We start from the raw sequence: 27,441 nt of genomic DNA on the forward strand, positions 1-27,441 counted from the left end.
AGTTTGAAGGCTTGATTTAAAGCTTTCGTGACTGCAGGGGGTTTTTATTCTTGGTTCTTTCGGTAAAGTCACGTAGAAGGGAAATAATACAAGCAATCATCAGGTGTGAAATCCACAGCAAGAAATGTTTTTTTGCTGTGTTTTATATTTATATTATTTTATTATTTCCCTTCTATGTGACTTTACCGAAAAGAACCAAGAATATACTCTTTGGTTCTTTTGGTAAAGTCACGTATAAAGATAAAATAATAAATTAAATATTTATTATTTTATTTTTTCTTTATACGTGACTTTACCGAAAGAACCAAAGAGTAATTCCTGCAGTCACGAAAGCTCCAAATTAACTTTGAAGCAAGAATATAGTTTGAAAGCGTCGGTTGAGATTTTCCTCGGGCCCCCACCACCCTCCTAGGGGGTGGCCCTGCATTGGTGACCTTGTCTCTGAGCTTCTGTGTCACGGTGGTTTCAATACATTAGGGACCACACGTTCTTCTTGAAGGACATTGGTATCCTCATTAACAAGTTCAGTTTTCCCAAAGCACTCCAACCTCCTTTCACTCACCTTTATTTAATCTGTTTGATTTCTGTCACCCTTCAGCAGCTGTCCTAGGTTCACACACTCTGCTGTTTTTTCCAGTTGTGTCCCACCGACAAATTCACAATTGCTCAGTGGACTCGGACACCACCTTGTTTTTGCTCGTATTTACCCGAAAGGCAAACTTTGCAACATCCTCTAATAGTAAGCTCTTCTGGTATTTCCTGCACACCACTCCTAATTGGACGTCATAATTACAGTAGAACCCCTCTTAACGACCACCCCTGTTAACAACGAATCGCTTAACGACGGGCCTCCATGAAGCCCAATATGTTCGCTTACCGACCATTCTCCTGTTACAGACGGGCTGTTGTAGGTACAGTAACTATTAATTAGTGCATTGAATAAACCATGTTTCTTTTAATAATATGTGTTTTACAATGTTGTTCGTATCTTTGTATTAATATCCATTGTTTAAATATTATAAAGTACGTTTTTTGGGTGAAAAAGGGTAACCTTCCATACTATCGGAACGAATTAAGCCTTTAACGTGTATTTCCTATACTAGCTTAATGACCAAATCACTTTACCAGATTCGTGGAACCAATTACCCTTGTTAAGAGGGGTTCTACTGTACTCATGTCGTCGGCAAAAATGGTGGTGAATGATATTTCTACAAACGTTTCATGTGTTTATTTGTCCAATGTCTTCTCAAGTTACTCTGAAAAGTTTGATAGCTACTGCTGGTCACCAGCATTTTTTTGGCAGTAGCTATCAATCTTATTCATAACATTCAACCATTGTGGACTAGAGAGACGTTTTTACCATGATACAAAACCCCTTCTTATTTGCGCAAGTCCACTCATGAGTCTGTGGAGTTATCTTCCGGGTCCAATCTCTGGCGCAATGCAGGAGTTCCAAAAGGACATCTTCTTGGTAACCACTCAGCTCATCATTCATACATACATAAATACGTATGCTGCATTGGACAGGTTAATGTATTAAGTCAATGCATATTTGTCTTAAGGCAACTGTTCCGCCCATCTGTACAAGTTGCCACGATTCTTGACCAGCAAAGCTATTCGGCTGGACTCAATTGTCAGTTGGCGACATCGTTAGCCTTACAATCTGGTTCATTGCACGTACAATGATCTCAGTGTCATCCACCAAACCCACCTCCAGGTAGCTTAGATTAAAGGTGTCAACCTCCACGCTCAGAAAACAAACAAACGCCCAGATCGCAAACAACAACAAAGAGCTGACAATGCTGGAGGTGTCTTGGCTGTGGGGATGCATTTTCTTGGTCGTTTAGCGTCGCAAATAAATGAGCCAATGCTCATGAAATACTGCGAATTCACCGGCATGCCATATCGTGCCGAGACAGTTTCCCCATTGGTCACAGATCATTGGGTTTTTCCCCCCTTTTTTCTCTCTTAAAGCTTAATCCGATCCTTGGAATATTTAATAGCCTGGCAGTGCCTGATGATGAGATGTGGCATGTTGGGGGGGGGAATAGGGGAGCAGCTTGTGTGTTTGTGTGTCTCTGTGCATCTGTGTGCGGGCTGGTGTCAGAGTGGTTCATGTGCTTTGTGCTGTGTTCCTATTGACTTTGCTTTCATGCCACCTGCTGGTATCACCCAGTCCTTACGTTGACTCAGCCTTAAATGACTTCCTGCTGTGGTTTGCTCATAGTGGCAGGAGAAGACAAAGGCTGTGGTACTGCCCAGTGCTCTTGGCCTCTCCTAGGGGGTGCCACGGTGGCAAGATGATAATACAGTAAAACCTTGGATATTCTTTCCAGAAACGTGATTGTAATCCAAAGCACTCGTATATCAAAGCACTCGTATATCCGTTGTGATCACGTGACGCTCGGCAGACAAAGCGTATACACGTACTACTCGTATTGCAAGACCTTGCTCGTTTATCAAATTTAGTATGTATAAAAAAATGTGCTCGTCTTGCAAAACACTCACAGACCAAGTTACTCGCAATCCAAGGTTTTACTGTATATTGTAACTGTTGTAGATTTACTCTCCAACACACCGTGTGGGCTGAAGTACTAACTAATTGGCATGCGTTGTTTACGTGACAAACCTTAATGGCTGTGTCAGGTAGTGGACGGTTGCGACACATTTATACGTACGCCATCTCACCCAACAACTTTTATTATGAGATGCTAAATACCTCGCCTGGTATACAGGAGGTCATGGGTTTGATCCCGACTGACACATGCTGTTCATTTGGAGTTTGCATGTTTTCAACGTGGTCATGTGGATTTTTCTCCGGGTCCTCCAGTTTTTCCCTTCCACGTTTAGAAACATGATTTTAGAATATTTGGCTGCTTTACATTTCCACACGATACGCCACTTCGGTGAGCTATCATTTACGTCCAGATCGCTTATAAAAAAGAGCGATATAGCTCAGTGGACCTTACCTGGTGAAGTAAAAATAGTTTTTAGCTTCAACTCGGTCTAAAATCAATACCTAATGTGGCATGATCAGCATTGGAAGTGAAGAGACAAAGACAGTCAGGCATACACTGCTCTGGCTGCAACTTGATGTGCAATGTTCGTCTTAATAAGGTGCTTGCTAACTACACTTAACCCATAGCTGAATGGGTGATAGAATTACATTTATTTTGGAAGAACTAGTTTTAGCTGGAACGGGCAAAATATCTCCCTGCTCAATAAACTTGGGAGCCGTGTTGATCGTCTCTGTCCTGTAAAGCTTTCGTGACTGCAGGGATTCATCTTCTTGGTTCTTTCGGTAAAGTCACGTAGAAGGGAAATAATAAAATAATAAAAATAAAACACTTGAAAATAAAATTCTCACGACGTTTCGGCCACAACGCAAGCAGCCGTCCTCAGGTGAAGAACAGGGCTGTCGGAAAGACAGCGTCCGAATGAACACCACCAAACTTGGCAGCGTATATCTAAGCTGAGTTAGAGGAGGAGCTTGGTGGTTTCATTCAGACGCTATCTTTCCGACAGACCTGTTCTTCACCTGAGGACGGCTGCTTGCGTTGTGGCCGAAACGTCGTGAGAATTTTATTTTATTATGTTTTATTTTTATTATTTACCTTCTACGTGACTTTACCGAAAGTACCAAGAAGTGGTGGAAATTCTAGATTTGAAGTTTTCGTGACTGCAAGGATCCAGAATTATTTCGGTAAAGTCACGTAGGTGAACCCAAAATAAAATAAAATTTAACAACTCAATTAAATTACGACGTTTCGGAAGCAACACAAGCATCCTTCATCAGGTGTGACTGCTCCAGCATACACTACAGTAATTTTTTTTGCCGAAAATACCAAAGAGTATGGTGGAAATTCCACATTAATATGGTGAGAGCCAATTCTCATCCTTGGCACAACCACCGTTGACTTGATGAGCCAAGTGGATCCCTGTTTGGGACTTGAACTCACGATCATCCAATTATGGGTTTTACGCTCTGCGGCAGCCCCAGCAGGTCACGTAATTACAATTTCCACCGTATCTAATGGAATGCAAATGTGTTCCTATCAAGTGCCACTCATCCTACGTGTGCCATTTAGAATGGCTCTGGGATGTGTCAAAATCAGCTGACTGTTCTGAAAAAATATAGTAGCAGATTTATTGATGTTCTTTTCGTGGTGAGCGATGGTGCTGCCTTTTACCGGTATCGTAATAGAATGCATCAAGAGCAACCGAAATTAACTAAGGAAGCAAACTGTCAGGTGGACGTGTGTCTCAATGGGGATCTTTTTTTTTACGTGTTGGGGGAACAGAGAACTAGTTGTCCTCAAGAAGAACTGGGTCTCTGTTGGGTCTCAGGGCCCCCATCGCCATTGCATTTTTTTTATTTGGACCAGAAGTCTCCCGGGGCCAGAGATGTGTTGATGTCTGATCGGCACCCAGCCTAATTACTGAGTTGAGTGCCCATTAACCAACCACGTGACCTCGACGTCTTCTGTCCTCCCACCCAATGTTACATGCGGAGGAGGCCTGTGCTCATAGAGGGCCTATGGACAGACACAGACATAGAGACCAGAAACAGACTGCCCTGCAGCCACTTAGCACCTCAACAGAGCGTAAATAACATTTCACAAACAAAAATCCTGCTTACCTCTTAAGCCCAATCAATGTGTCCCTGATTTGTACCGCATTGTGAAATAATGCTGTCATATTGCCAGGCTTTAAATCTTAAATGTATTCTAATTTTGGTTATGCACCGAGACCAATAGAGATACAGAGAAGCAAAGAGAGGCATACGTAGAGAGAAGAGGCAGACACGGCGCCCTCCAGGAGTTGCCCCAACATTCCCCCACCGTCTCCTCTTAGGTCCACCGCTTGGTTACTGGACTCATGGAGACCATTTCAACAATAACGGGTTTATTCTTTGGTTCTTTTGGTAAAGTCACGTAGATAGAATAAAAATAAAGTGTTGGCTGTAGCCTGGTTCTTAATCGGAGTGAGTGTACTGGCAATCTCTAATATGGACTGTTGCCTGGTTATTAAGTTTTGTTAGTGGAATGGCAGTCTATAATGTAGACTATAGCAATGGTTATTAATCTTCTTGGTTCTTTCGGTAAAGTCACGTAGAAGGGAAGTAATAAAATAATAAAAATAAAACGATAGAATAATTATCACGACGTTTCGGCCACAACGCAAGCAGCCGTCCTCAGGTGAAGAACATGTCTGTCGATAAGACAGAGTCTAAATGACACGTCTTAGGCTTGGAGTGTCTATTTAAGCTGTGAGGGAGGAGGAAGAGAGCCTTGACAAGAATTTGCATTTGAAGAGGAATTTAGCATATTTTTGGGAAATGCAGGAATGCGAATAGTGCTAATTGTGAAATGCGTGGGAGGTGGGCGGGGGGTTTTCAAAGTCATATTATGCCCATGCATTATGCAGGATTAGCAGCATCAAAGGGAGGGGGCAGGGGCAGGGGCAGCACCAACAAAGGGAAGGAATGTGAATAGTATGCAGCTGCAGCAACCAAACAACCACGTAAAAAACTAAAGTATAAACTTCATAGTATCATCAGTATACTAAATATACTCTCCAATAAGCTCAGCTACTAACAGTAAGTAATACATTACAATCCTATGTCGCAAAAAATATAATATGCTTCCAGCTAAACTTTTTTCCTTACATCAAACAGGTCTACCCCGTACTATATGTTGCCATAGACAAACCCAACATTAAATTATATACTGTATTACTATACACCACCCTATACCTTATACATTGTTATATTACACTATGTATTATTCTACCCACCCTAATGTATATCACACTGCTATATATTCACTATACAATTACGGTACTATATATTACTTTGTACATTGTATTAAGCATATAAATGTTATACTATTTGTTATTATACACTGTACCATTGACCGTAGTGTGAAAGATACTAAGAGGCAGCAACGAAATATGAGAATGGGAGAGTAGCAGAGCAAAGAATCCATTCCCTGCGGAGAATGCAATGCCAGTGAGTGGAACGTGGTCTGAGAGTCACCGTAAACGTGAACACAATCAGTTAAGATCCGAAATGGTTTATTACGTCCTTCCAATGATTGCTAAGCCAGAATCCATCTTCTCGGTTGAAATTGTCTCTGTGTTTGTATATGTGGATCGCTTCATGAACGAATCTCTCATGATAGCCAGATGGCTTGCAGAGAACCTCTGTCTTGGAGAAGTCAATGTCATGTGAGCCCACTGAATTGTAACAGTGATCTGCCACGGCTGAGGTGTTTGTCCTACCGTGTTTCAGGTCTGCTTTATGTTCACGGATGCGGTCCGAGACATGTCGTTTGGTTTCTCCAATGTAACTGCTACCACAGAGGCAACTTAGTTTGTAGACGCCAGGGTACTGTATGTCTGGAACCACATCTTTTACAGACGGGACCAGATCACGGATTTTATGTACTGTGTTGAATCGGACCTGGATCTTGTGTTTAATCAGGATTTTGGAGATCTTTTTTGTGACCCCAGCAATGTAGGGTAAGGTGATGGTCTTGAAAGGCTCCTCAACAGGATCCTTCTTGATGGTTGGAGTGATGGCCTTGCGGATTGTGTAGTCGGAGTAACCATTAGCCTTAAGAAATGGAACTTTCTACAAGCAAACTGAGGGCACCCCAATGGGCTCCCCCCTATCTCCGGTTGTAGCCAACATCTTCATGGAGAAATTTGAGACTGACGCCATCCAGACTGCCACTCTACGCCCGACCTTATGGAAGAGGTACGTAGACGACACCTTTGTCATCTGGCCACATGGCCGGCCTGCTTTAGACCAATTTCTCGGCCACATCAATTCCATACATCAGATCTTAACTGATTGTGTTCACGTTTACGGTGACTCTCAGACCGCGTTCCACTCACTGGCATTGCATTCTCCGCAGGGAATGGATTCTTTGCTCTGCTACTCTCCCATTCTCATATTTCGTTGCTGCCTCTTAGTATCTTTCACACTACGGTCAATGGTACAGTGTATAATAACAAATAGTATAACATTTATATGCTTAATACAATGTACAAAGTAATATATAGTACCGTAATTGTATAGTGAATATATAGCAGTGTGATATACATTAGGGTGGGTAGAATAATACATAGTGTAATATAACAATGTATAAGGTATAGGGTGGTGTATAGTAATACAGTATATAATTTAATGCTGGGTTTGTCTATGGCAGCATATAGTACGGGGTAGATCTGTTAGATGTAAGGAAAAAAGTTTAGCTGGAAGCATATTATATTTTTTGCGACATAGAATTGTAATGTATTACTTACTGTTAGTAGCTCAGCTTATTGGAGAGTATATTTAGTATACTGATGATACTATGAAGTTTATACTTTAGTTTTTTACGTGGTTGTTTGGTTGCTGCAGCTGCATACTATTCACATTCCTTCCCTTTGTTGGTGCTGCCCCTGCCCCCTCCCTTTGATGCTGCTAATCCTGCATAATGCATGGGCATAATATGACTTTGAAAACCCCCCGCCCACCTCCCACGCATTTCACAATTAGCACTATTCGCATTCCTGCATTTCCCATAAATATGCTAAATTCCTCTTCAAATGCAAATTCTTTTGTCAAGGCTCTCTTCCTCCTCCCTCACAGCTTAAATAGACACTCCAAGCCTAAGACGTGTCATTTAGACTCTGTCTTATCGACAGACATGTTCTTCACCTGAGGACGGCTGCTTGCGTTGTGGCCGAAACGTCGTGAGAATTATTCTATTATGTTTTATTTTTATCATTTTATTACTTCCCTTCTACGTGACTTTACCGAAAGAACCAAGAAGATGAATCCCTGCAGTCACGAAAGCTTTAAATCGAAATTGAATGGTTATTAAGCTGGGTGAGTGTACTGGCAGTCTATAATGTAGACTATAGCCTGGTTCTTAACCTTGGTGAGTGTACTGGCAGTCTATAATGTAGACTGTAGCCTGATTTTTAAACTGGTGAGCGTATTGGCAATCTAATGTAAACTGTAGCAATGGTTATTTCACTGAGTGAGCGTACTGGCAGTCTATAATGTCGACTTATTTTGGTTCTTTCAGTAATAATAATAAAATCTAAATAAAAAAATAAACTGTCTTTTTGCAAAATGATATCTACAGAGCTTGTCTGCCCTGTTCTCTTTTCCTTATCCTGTCTTCATGCACAATCCCTAGCATGCACCTCAGACACCTGTGCCCAAATGCCAACAACTGCATTGGAGGTTAGCTCCCCTACATTGGTCGTTTGAACAGAGAGACACTTCGTCTTCTATGACTATAGCACTGTCTTGAAAGGAAAATATTTTATAGGCACTGTTCAGGCAATGGGCCATCTTCATCGAAGGGCCATTACGTGGCCATTGCCCAAAACGTTGCCTGTTATGTATTTTCATTTTAAGGCCACTGTGTTATGGACGAACGTGTATTTTTTTTTTCTTGGTAAGTTACTTGGCTTGAAAACCCAGCGTAATCGCAGATACGTGCGTGGTATTCAAACCCAGCATCTCAACCGTGCTTACTAATTTCTCTAACACTGGTCAGAGCTCTATCCCCCCCCCCGCTCCGCCCCTCCCCACCAGCCTCTCAGCCATCTCTTCCCATCGTGGCTTCTGATCACAGCGCCATGTGCTCGACTCTAAAATTACACAGTGCGACATCAACGTCGTACGGGAATCATCAGCAGTCCACAAATATATGGTGGAACCTCGCAGCAATGCTGGCAATTTCAACAGTGCGTAGGGCCGGAGGCCTCTTCAAGTTCATTTATTTCAAGTTCATTTATTAGGTATAGCCCTGTGAGCCATTCAGCTCTTGAATCGGGTGCAACCGCAACAAACAAAAAACAAAAACATGAACAAAAAAACATCTTAAAGTGAATATGTGACTAAGTGCAAACAGAAAATCCAAGAAAAGACAGCAAAATATTGCAGAAAAAACACCGTACACCAACGCTGTGTGCAAAAATCCCAGTGGGATGCAAGTCAAACAACAACAACAACAACCACAAGACAGCTTAAATTAAGGCCATCAGTCTAACTCTGTACTACAACAAACAAACATGGCTAAACCAATACACTTTTCGAAATCACCAAAATAAAGCCATGAAAGCAATGAAAAAGCAATCATAGGAACTGTGACAGAATTTTCACAATAAATGGCATAAACAACATGTACTACCAAAACCCTGCAGCCATAGCTGGCTGCATGAGTCACTCCACCTTTAAGATCAGCACACTAAATCAAAACACAGGTCATACTTTGTAGCGATCATCCGGAGCGAAACATTTTATTTTAGGTCACTGAATAGCACTGGCAGCTAGGGGTGTACAACTCCTCTAGAGCAGTTTTGAGTGAAGATCTCATAGGTAGTGACTCAAGTTTCAATTTATTGGCAACAGCATTCCAGACCCTGGGGGCATCAATAGCAAAGGCCCTTCCTCCAGTATATGTACGGCAATAGGGAATATTAAGCTGGTAAATGAGTGTAGACCTTAGGTCAAATTTGTTCTTTGAAACAGAGATGAGATCCAGCAGGTAATCTGCAGATTCTTTTGCAAGTACATCATGAATAAATAAGATCTGGTGCACAAGCCGTCGAACATTCAGAGATGTTAAGTTTGACCCAATGTAGAGGTCACAGTGGTGAGTCCTATATGGGCAGTTCAATGCAAATCTTAAGGCCGAGTGATACATTGAGTCAAGCTTCTTCAGTACAGTACTTGGGGCTGATTTATAAACAATGTCACAGTAATCAAGTAGAGGCAGTATGGTAGCTTTAATCAATTCCAAACGGAACATAGGGGGGAAGCAGTGCTTGTGTCGATATAGAAAACCAATTTTAATTTTTGTCTTTTTCCCAATATAATCAATGTGATCTTCAAAATTCAGTTTTGAATCCAGGATGATCCCAAGATACTTATAGATCTTAACTTGCTCTATTTGATCATTATTTAAGGAATGTAATTTGGGGAAAATAACTTCCCGCTTTAGTCCTGGTGAGAAGCATAGCACCTTGGTTTTGGCAGGATTTAGGACTAGTTTAAGAGCAACTAGCTGATGTTGTAGTTTGTTGAAATCACTCTGGAGCTTAGCAATCACGTCATCCGGAGAGCGGCCAGCAGTAATTAGTACCGTGTCATCTGCAAAAAGATTTACCCTGGAATAATCCAGTTCAGTGCCCAAGTCATTTACATAAAGAGAGAACAAGAGGGGGCCGAGAATGGAACCCTGTGGAACCCCTTTTGTTATCTTAACACTGTTTGACCTCCAACCATCTGTGAATACAGTTTGGGTGCGAGAAAAGAGGTAATTTTTTAACCATTTTACTGTGTTTTCGGAAAAACCGAGGCAACTTATTTTACTAAGCAGGATGTTGTGGTCTACTGTATCAAAAGCTTTGGACAAGTCAAGAAAAAGACAGGCGCAGTACTGCTTATTATCAAGGCTACTGTAAATGTGATTCATAGAGTCTAATGCAGCAGATGTGGTGCTGTATTTTTTTCGGAACCCAGATTGTTTTAGATGTAATAGATTGTTGGCGGACAGGAAACTGATAATTTGGTAGTTCAATAATTTTTCAAAAATTTTCATCAACGGGGACAAAATTGAGATAGGTCGGTAGTTATTTGGATCATCTTTAGGGCCCCCTTTGTGAAGTGGACGAACATAGGAATGTTTCCATTCTAGAGGAACTGATGCTTCTTTGATGGACAGGTTGAAAATATGGGCTATAGGTTTGTATATTAGGTGACCAACACTTAGTAGAGCAAAGACGGGAATACTATCTGCTCCGGTAGAGGAGGACCCTTTGAGGAAGGACAGTTGTTTCAGAACATTACTTTCGTGGATTGGCTGAAAACTAAATTCGCTTAATGTTTGGATAGGGGTGTAGGAATTTGCATGAGCAGGGGTGACTCCCAATAGATTATCAAATAGGGTACCAGCTTCAGAAAAATGAAGGTTAAAATTGTCAACTATTTTTTGGGGATCTGAAAAATATTCCCCATTTCGGTTAAGCTGAACGGGCAGATGATCTGTTTTGGATGCCTTTTCGATACATTTGATTGTTTTCCAGAAAATCCTGGCATTTCCATGAGATTCAAGGAGAGTAGAAGAGAAGTAGTCATTTTTTGCATGCCGTATTTTTTTGACGCATCTATTCCTTAAAATCCTGTATTCTAGCCAGTCATTAACCAAATTACTTTTCTGAGCACATGCCCAAGCCTTGTCTCTAGTTTTCATGAGTTTTGTAATCAAAGGATCAAACCATGGTGGACGATTGCCTTTAGTTTTAAATTTAACCAACGGAGCATGTTTGTTAAGAATTTGTAGAAACGTGTACCTGAAGGTCTCCCAAGCCGTAGTCAGGTTTGGAATATCACAGACCTTGTCAATATCCGAGTGAAGCACATCATTAGTAAATGCCTGTATGCTGAAGTGTCTCATGGAGTGCTTCTCAACCAATTTAGGGGGGGCTTTGTGTCTGGCTGATGATCTCACCCCAAAAATGAAGGAGTGATCACTAAGGTTATTACCTAGAACACCAGTCAGTGCGAAATTGTGAGGGGCATTTGTCAATAGGACGTCAAGCAGAGATGACTGTCCCGGATTTTTTAGGTTGGGTCTTGTGGGGACATTTATTAATTGAAACAGGTTAAATTCATCTGCAAAATTTGTGGCCACGGCCGGCGGGTTTAGCCAATTCCAATTTAGATCACCCACTAAAACTATTTCACCTTTAGGGAGGCCCCCAAGAAGCTCTCTCAGTGCAGATGCAGCTTCAACATCCTTACCACTAGGCGGTCTATAGCAGCACACTACCAATATGTGTTGATTATTAGGGAGAGTTATTCTGAGAGCCAGACCTTCAAAGCAACATTTTTTAAACAAGGAGTGAGCTGGTGAACATGCAATAGTATTACGAACATAGATGGCAATTCCACCTCCTTTAGATCCTCGGTCAAGCCGAAAAAGGTTGTAGTTGTCAATCGTAATCTGCAAGTCATTGACGGCAGGAGTGAGAAATGTTTCTGTTAGGCAAAATATGTCCGGGTCAAGATTTGCTACTTCTAGTTTTAGTTGACTTAATTTAATCAAAAGCCCTCTGATGTTGACATGTAGAACACCAACACCTTTTCTGCCAGAAAAATCTACAGAATTATATGAGTTCTTTACATTTGGGCCAGGATGAAGCTCAATACCACCCAGAAATAAGAAAAGTAGAATTAATAGTTTGCACAGGTATTTTCTGTGAAAGGATGAAGAGCGACGAACCTTGGACGAATAGCAGCAGCTCACAGATGGTGTTATTTTTAAGAGCAGAATGAAGTTTGGAAGGAGTGCTGGTGAAGTAATGGGACAAAGATAGGGTTTAAAAGGATACAATGATGGAGTGTAGAAGTGTCTATAAGTTGTTTCATTAGCAGGTGTAGTGGCAAATTTAGCAATAAGTATTGACGCGAAGTAACGCGGGTAGCCGTTTGTAGAGTTGAGTGTGGCACTAGATATGGCCGGGAGGGACAGTAGTAAGATACACAGCAGGTGAATTGACATCTTTAAAACACTAAATTTAAACACACACACAGCTCACTCACACGCAGCTCACCCTCACCCACTCTCACGCACAGCCCACACCCATGCAGCACAACGCACACACGGCCGCACACGCCGCCGCCATCTTGCTGCTGTTGTTGTTGCAGCTGCTGTTGTTGTTGCAGCTGCTGTTGTTGTTGCAGCTGCTGTTGTTGTTGCAGCTGCTGTTGTTGTTGCAGCTGCTGTTGTTGTTGCAGCTGCTGTTGTTGTTGCAGCTGCTGTTGTTGTTGCAGCTGCTGTTGTTGTTGCAGCTGCTGTTGTTGTTGCAGCTGCTGTTGTTGTTGCAGCTGCTGTTGTTGTTGCAGCTGCTGTTGTTGTTGCAGCTGCTGTTGTTGTTGTTGCAGGTGCCACTGGACTGTGATTGCGACTGACAAGTTAGGGAGTCGCCACGGCTCAGCGCAGCTCTCTGTTCTGTGGACCTTGATTAAGGACACACTCGAATCGTGTGGTAGGCCAGTGCCTGAAAGGGCTTCTCCACTTGTGGTGCGGTGTGTACGGCACGTGACGCAACGCGAGGCGGTTTCACAGAGCGTCAACGCGCAGTGGAATGTCTGGACACTCTTCTTAAAGTCGCAACAAGGTGGCTGGCTGGCTCTGAGTCAGTTGGTCTCCCTGCTTAGTTTAGCATGTGGCAGCCCATGGCCAGTGTTGGAAATTCCACATTAATATGGCATGGGCACATCTCTCTTTAGTGCAGAGGTATGTTGAGCAGACTTGACTACCAGCTAGAATTTATTTACAATTGTGAATCTACCAACATGCCATGCTCTCACCTGGCTGATTGGTCCATGGGCTTCATGATGACCAACTCTCTGTGGTCTGTTAAGTTTGTTTAATATTTGGTTCATTGAGTGCAGGCCATTTTTAGTGATTTGTAAGTTACGTACATTTTTTAGTCTGATAACAGGGGCAACAGGTACGGAAGGACCCGGTGAAGTTTCAAGCTGTTTTTCAGCAGGACACTGGTTTATTTCTTGGGTATTTTTGCCTGTGGGAGGAAACCTGAGCATCAAGAGAAGGGCTCGTGCAACGCACCGCACGAGCATTACGATCGAAGCCTGCTGTTACAATTTATCATTTACAAGCCTACTTGCTAGACTGCCTGATTCGGACACCTCATAATCCTGCAAATGGTTGTCCCTCACACACAATGGATGCGTCTCTGTGTAATCCACCAAACCCCAAGATTGCAGGCGGGCACCGATAGCTGCAACACCCAGAAATTCGACGATAAGGAACGGTGCCACGCCCCTTATAATTTTTTGTTAATTGGGTGCAATTGTGAACAACAGCCACATCAGACATTAATACATCGCATCAGCATAATCATTGGTTCACTGCAGTTCAAAGAATCGGTCCTACAATGCGAGTGGTTAAGTTATTTAAGTTACAGCAAGGAGCCGAACAAATCACCTGGAGTTTGGAGGCTTGGTAGTTGGGACGTCATTAACACAGGTGCTAGATTGAATCCACAGCTGTAATGGTCTCGTAGAATTGTGGCTGTACATTTTCCTTGCGTGGTACGTTTGCCGATACAATATTACTTGGCTCCATTCCATTTACCCGACACCGGCGCTAGGATTTGTGCTCGGGAGCTTCTGCAATTTTATGTGAAAGTAAAAGGTGTGTATGCACAGGCAAGCATACATCATCGTCATTATCATCATCAAAGAGAAAAATAGAAACAAATACACGGATACTATAACGCTGTGCATGAGTGTGAACACATCTACCATATCAATGACAATATTAAGTGTGGGAAGTCAACAGTGGTCATCACATTGACAGACTGGCCTCTGCCATGGATGTGTGGAATTTCGATCCATATAGCCACAGATGAGTACTCTGACTGTCCCCATGGCTTGTTTGAGCAGGGAGACAGATACTTAGAAAAATGGAGATGTTTGTTAAAATCACTGGATTTTTATGATAGTCACAACTGTAATGCACAGCCAGAACCTTGTATCTGCATACGGCCTGAGCCTCGCATAGGCCCCACTTATCCTCAAATGAGTATTTCCGGTTGCATCAGTGTTGATAGTGTTGTCAGCAACAGCAATGGAGAGACAAAACTGGCTTCGCATGCATGGCACTGAACCCAGCACTCTCCGTTGCTCGTGTGCCTTGCCGGCCTCAATAGGTACTCTCTAACAAATCCCGCCCCAGCAGTCTATAATGATCACTCTGTGTGTATGAGTGTGCATACCTAGGGCACTGGCAGGCTAGTTTGTGGATTTTTACGCATGTGATCCATTTAATATCACCAGGTTGCCAACGTGCTTGCCTTGAGCGATGGCCCTTATTTATGAAGACATTTACAACCTTCCCAAAGAGCAAAGAAAAATGTAAGGGCCCAAGCATGTACATTTGCTTATTAAGTAAGCGTCTGAGTGGCTCGTTTGTCAAGCTGGTGTTTTTTTATTCTCACCCCACGATTGCCTGCGTTTGTTCTCCCATGCTCGCGCTTCCCTCCCACCACTCCACCTGCCACCACTGGGCTCAGGGTCCGGTACATTCGTCTCGTCGTGTCTGGCCACGTGGGTCCGACCACAGCATCGGAGAGTGTGGGCCATGGTCTCCACGTGTTTGGTTCAGGAGGTATCCAATCAAAAAATCCTTGCAGTGGCATGCAGCTGACTGAGATGCATCTCCCGTGGAGGCAAGGCTTGGTGGATCGCACACATTTGGGATAAACTCCCAAGGCTGTTGAGCTGCGAGGTGGCCAGGAGATGTCAGTGCAGCAAGTGGATTTGAGTTGTTGATCGGCGCGGAGGTTTGAATGTTATGCCGCTCGCATGCGTGTGCTTTCTACGGCTACACTGGTTTCTTCCCACCTCCCGATCACGCATTCATGGAATTGGTCAAACCCCTCAGGACACTTCCTGAATCCATCTTTTAATACACCATGGGGATTTCCTGGATAAGCAATGGGAAATATTATTATAATCTTGTTGTAGAATTGAGTCTGAATTTAGGGATCATTGGTATGGGTTATACTTGAGTAATGGTTGGTGTTAAGCTATGGATGGTCGTATAGGTTAGAATCGGTGGTTTTGTTACTTAATAATTGTTTCGGTATTGTGTTCGGTGGTAGTGTTAGAGATATGAGTCAGGGTTAGTGTTAAGGGATTCAATTTAAGGCTTAGAGGCTAGTCATGTCATAGTCAAGGTGCCTTCCTGCTGAATAGAACATGGAGCGCTGTAAATCCCCATTGGTGGCCCTGAGCCAGTGGTGACATTTCCATATTCCTATGACAGAGCACAGGCTATCCAGAGTACCACCACTGTTGACTTCCCATAAAGCGGTTATGATTTTATCAACCCTAAATGGATGATGCTCTGAATCAGCCCAAACCAAGATTTGAACGCACACCCTTTCAAAGGCTGGTGCTCTAACAACCATAACCGCAAACAGATGTACTACGAGAGCTACTGTTTTACCCCACCACAGACCACATGGGGATAAGCCGCAAAGAGAGAGAGATACAGGGAAGGAGCTCAGTGGGTCTTTAGTGATTGGTCACATGGAGTGAATGTAGTTTGCATTTATGGCCATACTGCCAGGACATATCACTAAGAATGGTAATGGACACATGCTTGCGTGTGGTTGTGTGTCTTTTGTTCATGTGTTCCTGCACGTGTGTGTGTATGCGAGTGGATGCTTCCAAATCCTACCGTTTCAAACTGAAAGGTATCGTGGGGGTGGGGGGGGAGAATTTATATAATTGAATTGAGACTGTCACTACTGAGAAACAGACTCGCTCTGATGCATTAGGCTGTGGTTCAGTATTTAAAGTCAAGCAGACAGGAGGAGGAGGATGAGAGTGAGGTGGAGGAGAGGAAGGATGTGGGGAGTGGAGGAACCTAAGCAATTATTGGAGTGAAAACCAAGGCAGGCTTGGAACAATTCTACCGCAACACTTTCGACTGGATTAACGTAGTTTAGTGTTGCTGGAATGGTAGACTTAGTTTAATCCAATCTTTCACGTCTTGATTGAAGGGGAGGGGAGCCGTGGCTCAGCGCTTGGTGTACTGCGTTCTGGCTTGAGTTCGATTCCCGGCCACGGCTAACATCCGTGGCGAACGGAATCTGAACCTGTCCTGGCAGGATCCCCGGTGAGCCCGATCCTTCACTAACCTGCACTGACCAGCATGGTGAAGTATGGACAATAAAATGTTAACGATTCAGGATCAGGATTCAATTCTCAAACTTGTTTTCCTTGTCGAAGCTATAGAATCTGCAGTGGTGTCAATCTGTAAAATATATATTTACTTAAATGATACACGCCCAAACAAATAGAAGGTGCTTATATGCCCAATGTTATGCCTGTGCTGGGGGCATTTGACATTAATAGATAAAATTGTACATTTCTCGTACTAACTCTGTCCACCACTGGTGATGATTGGCAGTCACATAATCGGACGAACCAACCTCCCTCCGTTGTATTATCCAGATTGCCTGCTGCTGCTTTGCATCCTATACTGGCATTTCAATAGGAGTCTATATTTATTTATTTATTACACATTACTGCAGAAGCTGTTGTTCCCAAACCACTCTGTGCCGCCCTTCACCCCCACCAACCCCAGCGTCGGTACCAATGTTTTAATGTCTTGCCGTCCGGCCTGTCATTCCGGTCGGTATTATTTATTCGTCTTGCTGTGGCTCCTGCGGCCACAAAGAACTGCTCCTGATTCGGCAATCGATGCATAGCAAAGTGCTTTAGCAATCAGTCCTGCGCAATGTTGGAGGGGGGCGGGAGTTTTATGGGAGAGAGGGGGGAGGGTGAGAGGACGGGGGGTGCAGGGTGAGAGAGATAGGACAGAAGCCCCCCACCCTCGACTAGCCTTGCCACTTTTGTAGTAATCCCCTGCATACACTTACTTGTAATGAATAAAGTTTTCATTCTTTTCAGGATGGGTGTAGCGGTGGTGGTAGTGTTGTTGGCCACACCGCGCCATAAAGCCGCCAACCTGAGTTCAATTCCCAGCAACGGCTATCATCGGCGGCGAGTGATATCTGGATAAGTCCTTGATCCAGCTCCACACTGACTGAGTTAAATCTCCCGGCGTGGGCAGGCATCTTAGTCCAGCAGTGGATTGGCTCAGGGCCCCAAATCATTATATTACGCGTCACAACTATTTACAATCAATCGGGTTTGCACTTTAAACTGAATTCATTCTTTTGCTCAGTCTAAATTGAAATATATTTAATCATTGCACTTCATCCTCGCCTAGTTTTCATCTTGTTTATAAAAATGTTTTATTGATTTCATGCGAGTATTTTCGAATGTAAATGTTTTTTTTCTTCTAAAATCATATCCACCTTAAGAGATTATTTATTGCGTCTTCCATGTTTATTATATTTTTCTACCGTTTACAGATGTTTTTGTTCTCTACCTGTTCTTGCGTTTGGTAGCTCTTGTGACACAGACTCGTATTTTCAACGGGCATCACGTCCCCTTCGTGCGCTGTGGTGTGACTAAAACTGCACCCGGTCACATTTGTCTCCCCAACTCGGATGTTGACATACTGCACCAGGTACTCATCTCAGGCTGAGTCGACCTCGTGGAGGCCCCAGAAGCCAGTTAAAATATTCGCCACTGATGTTCACCATTGATTGGATCGATCGATGGTGATCGTAGCACGGCGCGCAAATCGCTGTGCCACTACTCTACCCAATGTGTTACACGTAACGTGCGCACGCACATTCGTGAGCACAGCCACACACGCACTCAGGGACACACGGACATTATAGGAGCAGAGCGGAGGAGGAGGCAGAGAAGGGGGGGGGGGTTGGTGGCAGACGCCAGGGGCTGCTCCACGCAGCGCGCGGGAAGCAAATGAAATTAAATGGAGCCGTAATGGGATGATGGTAAAATCGATGTGTTTGTCCCGGGCTCTCACGCCACTCTCGAAATTGCCTTCCTCTGTGCCCCATCCCCTCTTCTGCCCTGCCACATACTCGCACTCTTTATCTATCTCCGTGTCTGTCTAACTCTCTGTCTGTCTGGTTATCTGCCAATTTATCTGTTTATCCCTCTATCAATCTGTCTTTCTCTTTGTCTGTATATCTTTATGTTTGTCTCACTTTGTCTATGGCACTCTGTATATGCAATGTACATCTGCCAGTTTATCGGTGCCTAGCTAATGACTGCCTTAATCTGCCTATCTGCATTGGAAATTGACTCAATCCATTATCCCTCCATGATCGGTAAAATAGATACCTCTGTAACGTTTCTGAGGATGGGGCTGGTCTCTGTCATAAGAATGTGGAACTTCCACTACTGGCCTCGTGCTATCAGTGGAGATGTTTGGTTATATATTTTATTTCTTTCTCACTATTGTATGGTCAAGAAAGGAGTGGCAGGCAAGGAATGAACGCCTCCGAAAGGGCATTCGCTGAGGAGTTGGAACGATGAAATCAGCTCGTGTGTGTGGATGCTGTGGGTGGATTGTGACATCACAGGATTTTGGGAGATGGCATCTTGGGGCGGCCTTCATCCAGCAGTGGATTGACCATGGCTCTTGATGATGACTTGCTTTTCAAGAATGCATTTTGCATTATATAATATCTTTACAATCCAATACGTAACACTTGTCATCTCCCCTACGCTATGATTTGTTCGTTTTGAAGCTAGATCCTTAGTAAGCTCATACACTTACCTTGCACTTTTTGATGTTGGTTTATAATATCCCAATTTTTTACCATGTTACCCTGTAGGTTCACGAGTCCGGATCGCCACAAACATAAAGAGAAATGTCCCCTGTGTAGCCTTTAACAGACTTTTGGGCCAAGTGATATTAGCAGGTACCTAATGAAGGCCAGCATGGCACACAAGGGGATGGGTGGCCAACACGGTGTTCTGCCACCTTTGTCTCCCCTGTGCTGATGTTTACACACCACACCAGGAATTTGTTTGAGGCTAAGTCGAGCTCGTGGAGGCCCAGAACCGGTTCAGATAATCGTCACTGGTGTTGGCCGTGAGTGAGAATCGAACTCCGGTTGCCAGATGCGTAGTGAAGTGCGCTAACCACTACACTACCGCTCCCCACACACACACAACCGGTCGGAGAACAAACCACACACCCATCCAATGTTTTCAGATATTGAACCCTCCACTCTCTGTTTCTGCTGTCACTCAACAGGAAAGAAATGCAGCTGAGCTGCTGTCTACGGTCGTTCCTCGGATGGCACGCCTGGCTCTGAGACTGCCGATTCTCTGCACCATGGTAAGATGCCTGCACTCTTCCCACTGTTCCAGCCGCTGTGTCCGTCACAAACCATCACAAAGCACCGGTCACTCCAGTCTATGGGCATCTAAACCTGGTCATACCACTGAACCAGTTCAACTGGGATCCTAGGTTAATTTTGGCTGGGTGACAATTTATCTGCCTGTTTTAAATATTACATTGGGCAGTGATCACAAGTTGTTTGGTCACCCTTAGCTCAGTGTTTCCCCCGATTTTTCTTGTCGTGTACCCCCCACCAAACCTGTCATGTGTCCACATACTTCTACCAGCATGTCGCACTTATATTGTAACAAGCCAGGCGGCGTGAGTCGGATTTATAAAAAAAATGTATACTTGAATGCTTACATCTTTAACATTGACTACCGTTTTAATTACATGTGCGTGCAATTAACACCGTATACATTTAGTTACGATTTTATATTTCCACTTTAATAGCACGTAAAAAAAATCAACTGCTCCTGAGTTGCTCGCCATCACCTTGAAGCACAGGGAGAAGGCCGCGATTCGCTGGATGTAAAATCATAAAGTCTTTGAAGATAACACACCGCCTTCCCTGTTAGAATATAAAACCTGGAAAGATTTTGTGATTGTCTTGAAAAGATTGTTGAGTTTATACGTAGAATTAAAGTTAATTAAATGCGAAAACCGTGAGAGGAAGCACAAGTCGAGCAAGTGGATGGCCAAGGTGGCCAAGTGCCGGGATTCCCCGATTACCGTAAGCAGATGAGTATATCGCTTTAGAAGTTAGATGCTTTTAGTAATCTGAACAGGTAATCGATAGAATAATTGGTTCCTTAAATAATTGGATAACCCCGCTGTACAAATGCCTCTTGGGTTTTAAGCCAGGCGGTGGTGGCTATGATGCACGTGGCATGTAACCCAGCGCTGCAGAGGTAGCGAGGAATGGTGGATCACCGCACAAATGTGGTGAAGCTCCCTTCCCATGGGTGCCGTGGAGGAGCCATACCCTGGCTCGCCAGGAGAAGGCGGTCTAGAAAGTGTACTAATCACCATCTGTTTCCATCTGTTTAGGGATAGTGTTGCCCCCTCATGTGCGTGTGGGAAGGAGTTGGGGCCTTTCAGCATCTATTAGAAGTCGGTACCGATTGAGTGCTGTTGCGAATGTGCAGCAGTGGGAAAGTGATGGCCGCGTTCGAGACGGCGGGGGCTGCCACGGAGAAACGATGCCCGCCAGTGACCATGGTTCTGCTGCCCGGTCTAGAGAGGAGGTGGGGGGGGTTGTGAGTCGCACTGTGGAGAGTTCTACCGGAAGTGGTATGGCAAGGCGACTTCTTGGGTGCATTGGTGGCTAGATATTAACTTCGTCGCCTGGTGTGCCGGAGGTCGTGGGTTCGATCCCGACCCTGGCGATGCCTGTATATTTGGAGTTTGCGTGTCTCTCTCCCCGTGGCCGCGTGGATTTTTCTCCAAGTGCTCCGGTTTTTCCCTCCACATTTAAGAACATGCGTTTATAATATTTGGCTGCTATCAATTTTTCCACGTGATAAGCCACTTCGTTGAGCTCTCATTTTTGTGGCCAAGTTGGTTCTGAAAAAGACCTACATAGCTCAGTGGGCCTTACCTGGTAAAACAAGAATCGTTGAGTTTAGAGATACGCTGGACGACCATCCAGTCTTTCCATAGGATGACCACAATATTGTATCCAATTTATATACCCTTGTGGATGATGAGTCGAGTTGATTCCTCAACAAGAGTTCAACTCCCCAACCTTCCGATCGTGCATTAAGCTCTCTGCAATACTCGAAGTGCCATCTGAACGGATTGTAAGTGCTAATAGTTAATTAATAATGAATGAAAACTGCCCTGATTGCTAATTTTTTATATCTATTTGTTTAGATATTTTTCACTTAAACAGGTGAGAGCCTGGTTAATAGATTGCTTATTTTAAAAGGGGAACATGGTGCCATGTAAGGGCCTTTTTTTCCCCTTCTCATTTGTAATGTGGGTTGTAAAAGCAGCACCCAATTACATTAAACATGCGCAACAACACAAGTGAAATATTGTGTTGTGAAATAGCAACACATTTTAAGTATATGAAGTCCACAGTCATGCATAAAAAATACACATGCTATTTAAATGTACAAATATACAACAAATGATTAAAGGAAAATTAATTATGCTGCACCAACGTTAGGTTTGTGCCACATAGGGCAGTGCGCTTGTCCAACGCTGTCTCTTCCACGAGCGGAAATTCCATATTAATGTGGCCAGGGAAAGTTTATTCACATGATATAACTCCTCTTGACTTCCTTCATAGCAACACACGTCCCAGATGGGTGCAATTTCACTCGAACTGAACATTTTAAGAAAATTGCCACGGGTATTATAATATCACGGTTAAAAATGTCAAGTAACAATTAATCCTCATTTCAACTTGTAGCGCGGCACCGCCGCACAGTTTTCTCTCGCTCTCGTAGAGAGAGAACGACTCGGGAGTTACGAGGAACCACGGACAAATGGGAAAGGCAGCTGCACAGTGAGCCAGTGCCAAATTCCTGCCCGATCTCTGCCGTCCTCTATTTGTGAAGGTGTTTTCAGCCAATTGATGAGTGTTTACACGTGGGTGGAAATTTGAGCGGCCGGATCAAACCCCACGTGGTCGCTTGGGGGTGTGACACTCTTAAGCCGTAGAGTTGGAACAGATGGAGTCCACATTTTCTGTACTGCCTTCTCCTGGCGAACCAGGATATGGCATCTCCTCAACCCTCGCGGGAAGGGAGTTTCACAACTTTGTATGCAATCCACCAACCCTTGCCTCCACAGCGCTGGATTTACAGGCGAGCGCCATCACAAATGTATTAATTGATGCTTTTATTTCATCATTTAAAGAAGCATTGAAATAAAATAAAAAATCTCAATGGATATCAATTGCTTGTAATTCTATTATCGTACAAGAACATTTTGTAAAACAAATTATACAATTTTTTAATTACAAATGTAGCATTTAGGGCTTTTGGCTGACTCATAATGTTTCTTCTTCTTTAGTCCTGCCTAACGGCCTGTGCGACTTCACGATGATATTGGTCCCGGTCTAGCACGACGTGTAGAGTTTGTGCTGTTGTTAATTGTAGCCATGTTTTGATGTTACTGAGCCATGTCGTTTTTGGCCGTCCTGGTCGTTTTTTCCCTTCGATTTTTCCTTCCAGGATTTGCTTTAATAGCTGGTATTTGTGGTCATTTTGGGCAATGTGGCCTAGGTAGTAACACTTCCTGCTAATGATGGTCTTCAGCAGTTGCCTGTCAGTGCCCATATCTTGCAGAACTTGTGTATTGGTGGTTTTGGCTGTCCATGGGATTTTCAGCATTCTTCGATACAGCCACATCTCGAAAGCTTCGAGCCTTTTTGTTGCTGTTGTTGTCAATGTCCACGTCTCTACTCCGTACAGCAAAATTGACCAGATGTAGCATTTCAGTGTGCGCAGTTTCAGTGATGTACTCAAGTTGCGGTCTGCAAGGAGTGTTTTCCATTTAATAAATGCTTGCCTTGCTTGTTCAATTCAGCTCTTGATTTCGACTTAATGGTTCAACTGATCGTCAATGATTACACCAAGGTATTTAAATCGGTGTACTTGTTCCAATTTTTCGCTGCCAAGCTTGATTGTTATTTCGCTTGTAGTTCGGCTGACCTTCATAACCTTTGTTTTATTAATTCGTAAGCCCCATATTTGACTCTCTGTGGCAACCTCGTCCAAGATTTGTTGTAGGTCTTGTTCCGAATCGGCCAGCAGTGCAGTGTCGTCAGCATACCTGATGTTGTTGATGTATTGTCCATTGACTTTAATACCAATGTTTTTATCTGCTAGTGTTCGATCAAAAATCTGCTCCGAGTAGATGTTGAAAAGACTGGGTGAAAGTGGGCAGCCTTGTCGTACACCTTTTTGTATTGGTGTTGGATCTGTCAATTCGTTGTCATATCGGAGTTGGGCTGTTTGCTTCCAATAAAGAGCAATGATGAATGTTTAACTTTAGGGAATTGTGTCATGGGGTCTTTAATATCAAAATATATCAAAGCTGAAATGCTGACTTGTATTAACTTTTCCATTCGGAAAAAAACTTCCATTTGCCATTTCCAATTCTGCATTATTAAAAACAATGTTCAATGATTGTTATTATTCATACATTGATGGGTGTACATTTAACATGTGTAACTAAATGAGCTTTTCTGACCTCACTTAATCAAGTTGGCACGAAAGCACAGCAAACAGAATGCAAAATACAATATACGTATATATATGTGTATATAAAAAAAATAACCAATTTCTTTTTGTATTTCCATTCGGTCAGCTTTTTCTTTTCGACAGACTACTCAATCAATTACGAGGCCCCGTGCAGCCCACTCACTTGATTAAATTTGACGCAATGTAATTAGCCAACCAGTTGAGGCTGCCTGTCATTGGCGTGCCCGCACGACGTGACCGTGCGGGTTTTTTTGCGCGAGTGATCAGCAAATGCCACGCGCACCCCTGGAACGGACGCAGAGATAACCGCCCTCCATTCTTCTTGAGGAGCGGCGGTGGCACAGAGAGCACTGCACCACAGCCATGGATAGCATCGGTGGCGAGTGATATCAAAACCTGTGCTGGGACTCCCCTAGGTTGACTCGGCCATAAAATCGGACCTTGGTGGGGTGTGCGTGTCTATGTGGTGTGGGTCCTGGCCATACCATCTCCTCGTGTGCCATCCTGGCCTTAATAGGTGCTCTCTAACAATGCTTGTCCCTCCGGTCTATAAGTGTCTGCGTATGGGTATGCCCAACTTCCCTGGTTATTTGATGAATTATGATTGTTCGTTGTGAATCGATTTATAAACATTGTATATGAAATAGAACTTGTCCCAGTATATGAACTGCCGCCCCAGAGAGATAGAATCATGATAAGTGTGTACTGCTCTCGACATTTCTTTATGTGCAGCAAACCGGTGTCAACCGCATTTTCCTGGGGGTTTTCCTGAGGTTCCCGGAAATGCAAAATATATGATTTTAACATGGCTCATATGTATGTATCGGTGTGCTTGTATCGTGTATGTATGTGGAGCTCAGTGCCTACCAAATTTTGGTGTTTGTAGTTGGGAGCTGATGTCTGTATGTGGTCTAGAACCCAGTTGTGTGTGTGCGCCCTGTGTATATCTGTAACGCTGTGTGTGTGTGTAGCGTGTTCCTTGTGTATGACTCCAGTGTACATGTGTAACCCTGTATGTGTGTACCCTGTGTATGACTCCAGTGTACATATGTAACCCCGTGTGTGTGTGTATCCTGTAGATGCAACTTTAGTTTAGGTTTTAAACCATACTTTTTGAAAATAATGCTTTTATGGTAAGACTAATAATAGTAACTTCCCCATTTTTTGTGATTCGTATGGATGACTGCTCAAAGCCACATTGTGCACCGGATAAAAATATAGGTTTTTTTTTGCATGGCCATAGAATTTGCGTTGCGCTCCGTGCCCGTAAGCGCACAAAGTTATTAGTGGCAACTGCGGTTGCTAAAGCTGGAGGGGGGGGGGTGGGTTGGGGGGGGGCCTAGATTGCGGTGTTGGGGTGTGGGAGGCAGTGGTACGGCAACAGTGGCCAAATTGGTTGCACGGAACCATTTAAATTGTCATGCAATTTGCCCAACGGTGTGGAAAGTACCTTTTGTTGTGTGTCCCAATCACTGCTCTGCTGTGCGTGTGCTTGTGTATACGTCGGTAAATTTCATTCGGTATATATGTATTTGTGTGAATATAATCGGGTTTGCTTCTTTGTGTGTGTGCGCGCGCGCGTGTTTGGTGGTACCTCTAGGTATACTCATTGCGGTATGAGTGTTTTTGTGAATAAGTGTGCTTCCGTTTGTGTGTGCGTGTGCACGCAGAGGCAAAGATTGCCGGGCGTGGTACTGGCCACCCACCCCCCTCGTGTGCCGTGCTCGCCTTCATAGGTGTTCGCTAACAGCACTTGCCCCAACTGTTTTTGAAGGCTACTTAGGGATCTTTGTTTGTGCAAGCAGATATGTTTGACTCAGGCCATTGAGGTGTAGTCGCATCTGGAAATCCATTATTTCTAAAGTGTGCACAGAATTGTGTGATGCAATAGTCATAGAGATGTTTTATTCAATGCATGTGTGTGTGCTGTCTTTTCATCAATGCCGCCGTCCGCAGGACTTTTTGATTCTTTCTTTTAGTATCTTTCATTTAGTGTCTTGCCCACAGGGCTGCGGAATGCGTACAGAGTAGGTTTGAGGCACCCCTGCCATGTAACTTACCCCACCCTTTACCTGCATTGCATTGTCTGTATGTGTCTTTGTTTTAAGTGTAGGTTTGTGTTTATGGGAGTGGTGTCATAAAGTGCATATAGCCTGGCACAAGCGCTGTGGTGACGTCACCGTCACTTGGTGGCGAATGGCGGTTGTTGGTGATAGTGTAATGGGCAGTACAAGGGTCAATGATCCCAACGTATCCAAGTTTGATGCATGGCCGACCATCGCAATATGTAATTAACCTGATGTGCGCCCTCTCCAAGACAGACTCGAACAGAAATGACTACTCTGTATGGCATGTTGAGCATCAGCACTACATGTTTGTTTGCCACACCACCCCTTTGTGTATCACGTGGACCTTAATAGGTGCCCACTGCCAGAGATTCCACCACTAATCTATTTTCCAGAGTTGACCCAGACTAAAATGAAATTCAAAACCAATTTTCCTTGATGTGTTTTTCATGTCACCGCAAGTGACTGGGACCCAGGCTGCCAAACTCACTCCGCAACGAGATGTCTCTTTTCCTAAGTCTCTCTTGGGCGTGGCACCCCGGTACACAAACTCAGGTCTTCAGCGTTACTGGCCGCGAGTTGTTCCCATCCATCTCTGCTGTATTAATGTGAAACTTAATTACGATTAAATCCAATTAGCCTGGCTGTCAGCGGTGACTAAGACGAAGCGGCCGTGCCGCCGCGAGGGTTAAAAATTCGTGGAACCCCCTCCTTAGCGAGAGCGCGTTGCTATTTCTGGAGCGCATGACGCACCACGGAAGGGAGGCGGTGGAGCTGAGAGCGAACGCTTTCCTAGCCAAGTGAAGCCTTCCCTCCGCAGGGCCCAGCAGACCTTTATTAAATAATCACAATAAGGTTTTTTTAGTTTCTCCCGCTGGGAGATTCTGTTAATTTTAAGTCGCATTTATAAATATTTTCACCGCTGCGTGCACCCCTTCACCGTAAGATTTTTGTCACCGTCTTGGTGATCCTCCTTGGGACTCGCTCCTACCTACTGCTATTCCCTTCTCTTTGCTCAAAGTTGACACTGCTTGCTGAACTCTGACCTCACTGGATGTCAAATGGAACATTTAAAACTCTCCAGTGTGCGATTGTGTTCATCCAGAACAGACCTTACAACATATAATAACACAAATACGAAGGAGACATCACAGCGATACACACCTCTGCTCCTGGCTTGACCACTTGAATGTGAAATTGTAGTTGTTGCTCTGCATCTACATCAGCTGCCATACAAAAGAAATGACTGGACATCCACACTGGTAATTCCTTCCTCTGAGTCAAACCCGAGCCGCAGCTCTCTCCCTGGCCGGA

General features: G+C 43.9%; 1 protein-coding gene across 5 annotated transcripts in view; it reads left to right on the plus strand.

Annotated features, from left to right (window-relative positions):
* The window catches only part of PARG (poly(ADP-ribose) glycohydrolase), a 140,309-nt gene that overhangs the window by 41,219 nt on the left and 71,649 nt on the right, over positions 1 to 27,441 (plus strand). For all 5 annotated transcript variants that reach the window (XM_078865611.1, XM_078865610.1, XM_078865613.1 and 2 more), the window contains one exon: positions 19,758 to 19,841. In XM_078865611.1, the coding sequence (XP_078721737.1) occupies positions 19,758 to 19,841 (84 nt within the window). The remainder of the gene's footprint in view (positions 1 to 19,757; positions 19,842 to 27,441) is intronic.

Source organism: Lampetra fluviatilis, chromosome 20 (genome assembly GCF_964198595.1).
Source record: "Lampetra fluviatilis chromosome 20, kcLamFluv1.1, whole genome shotgun sequence".
Lineage (NCBI taxonomy): Eukaryota > Metazoa > Chordata > Hyperoartia > Petromyzontiformes > Petromyzontidae > Lampetra > Lampetra fluviatilis.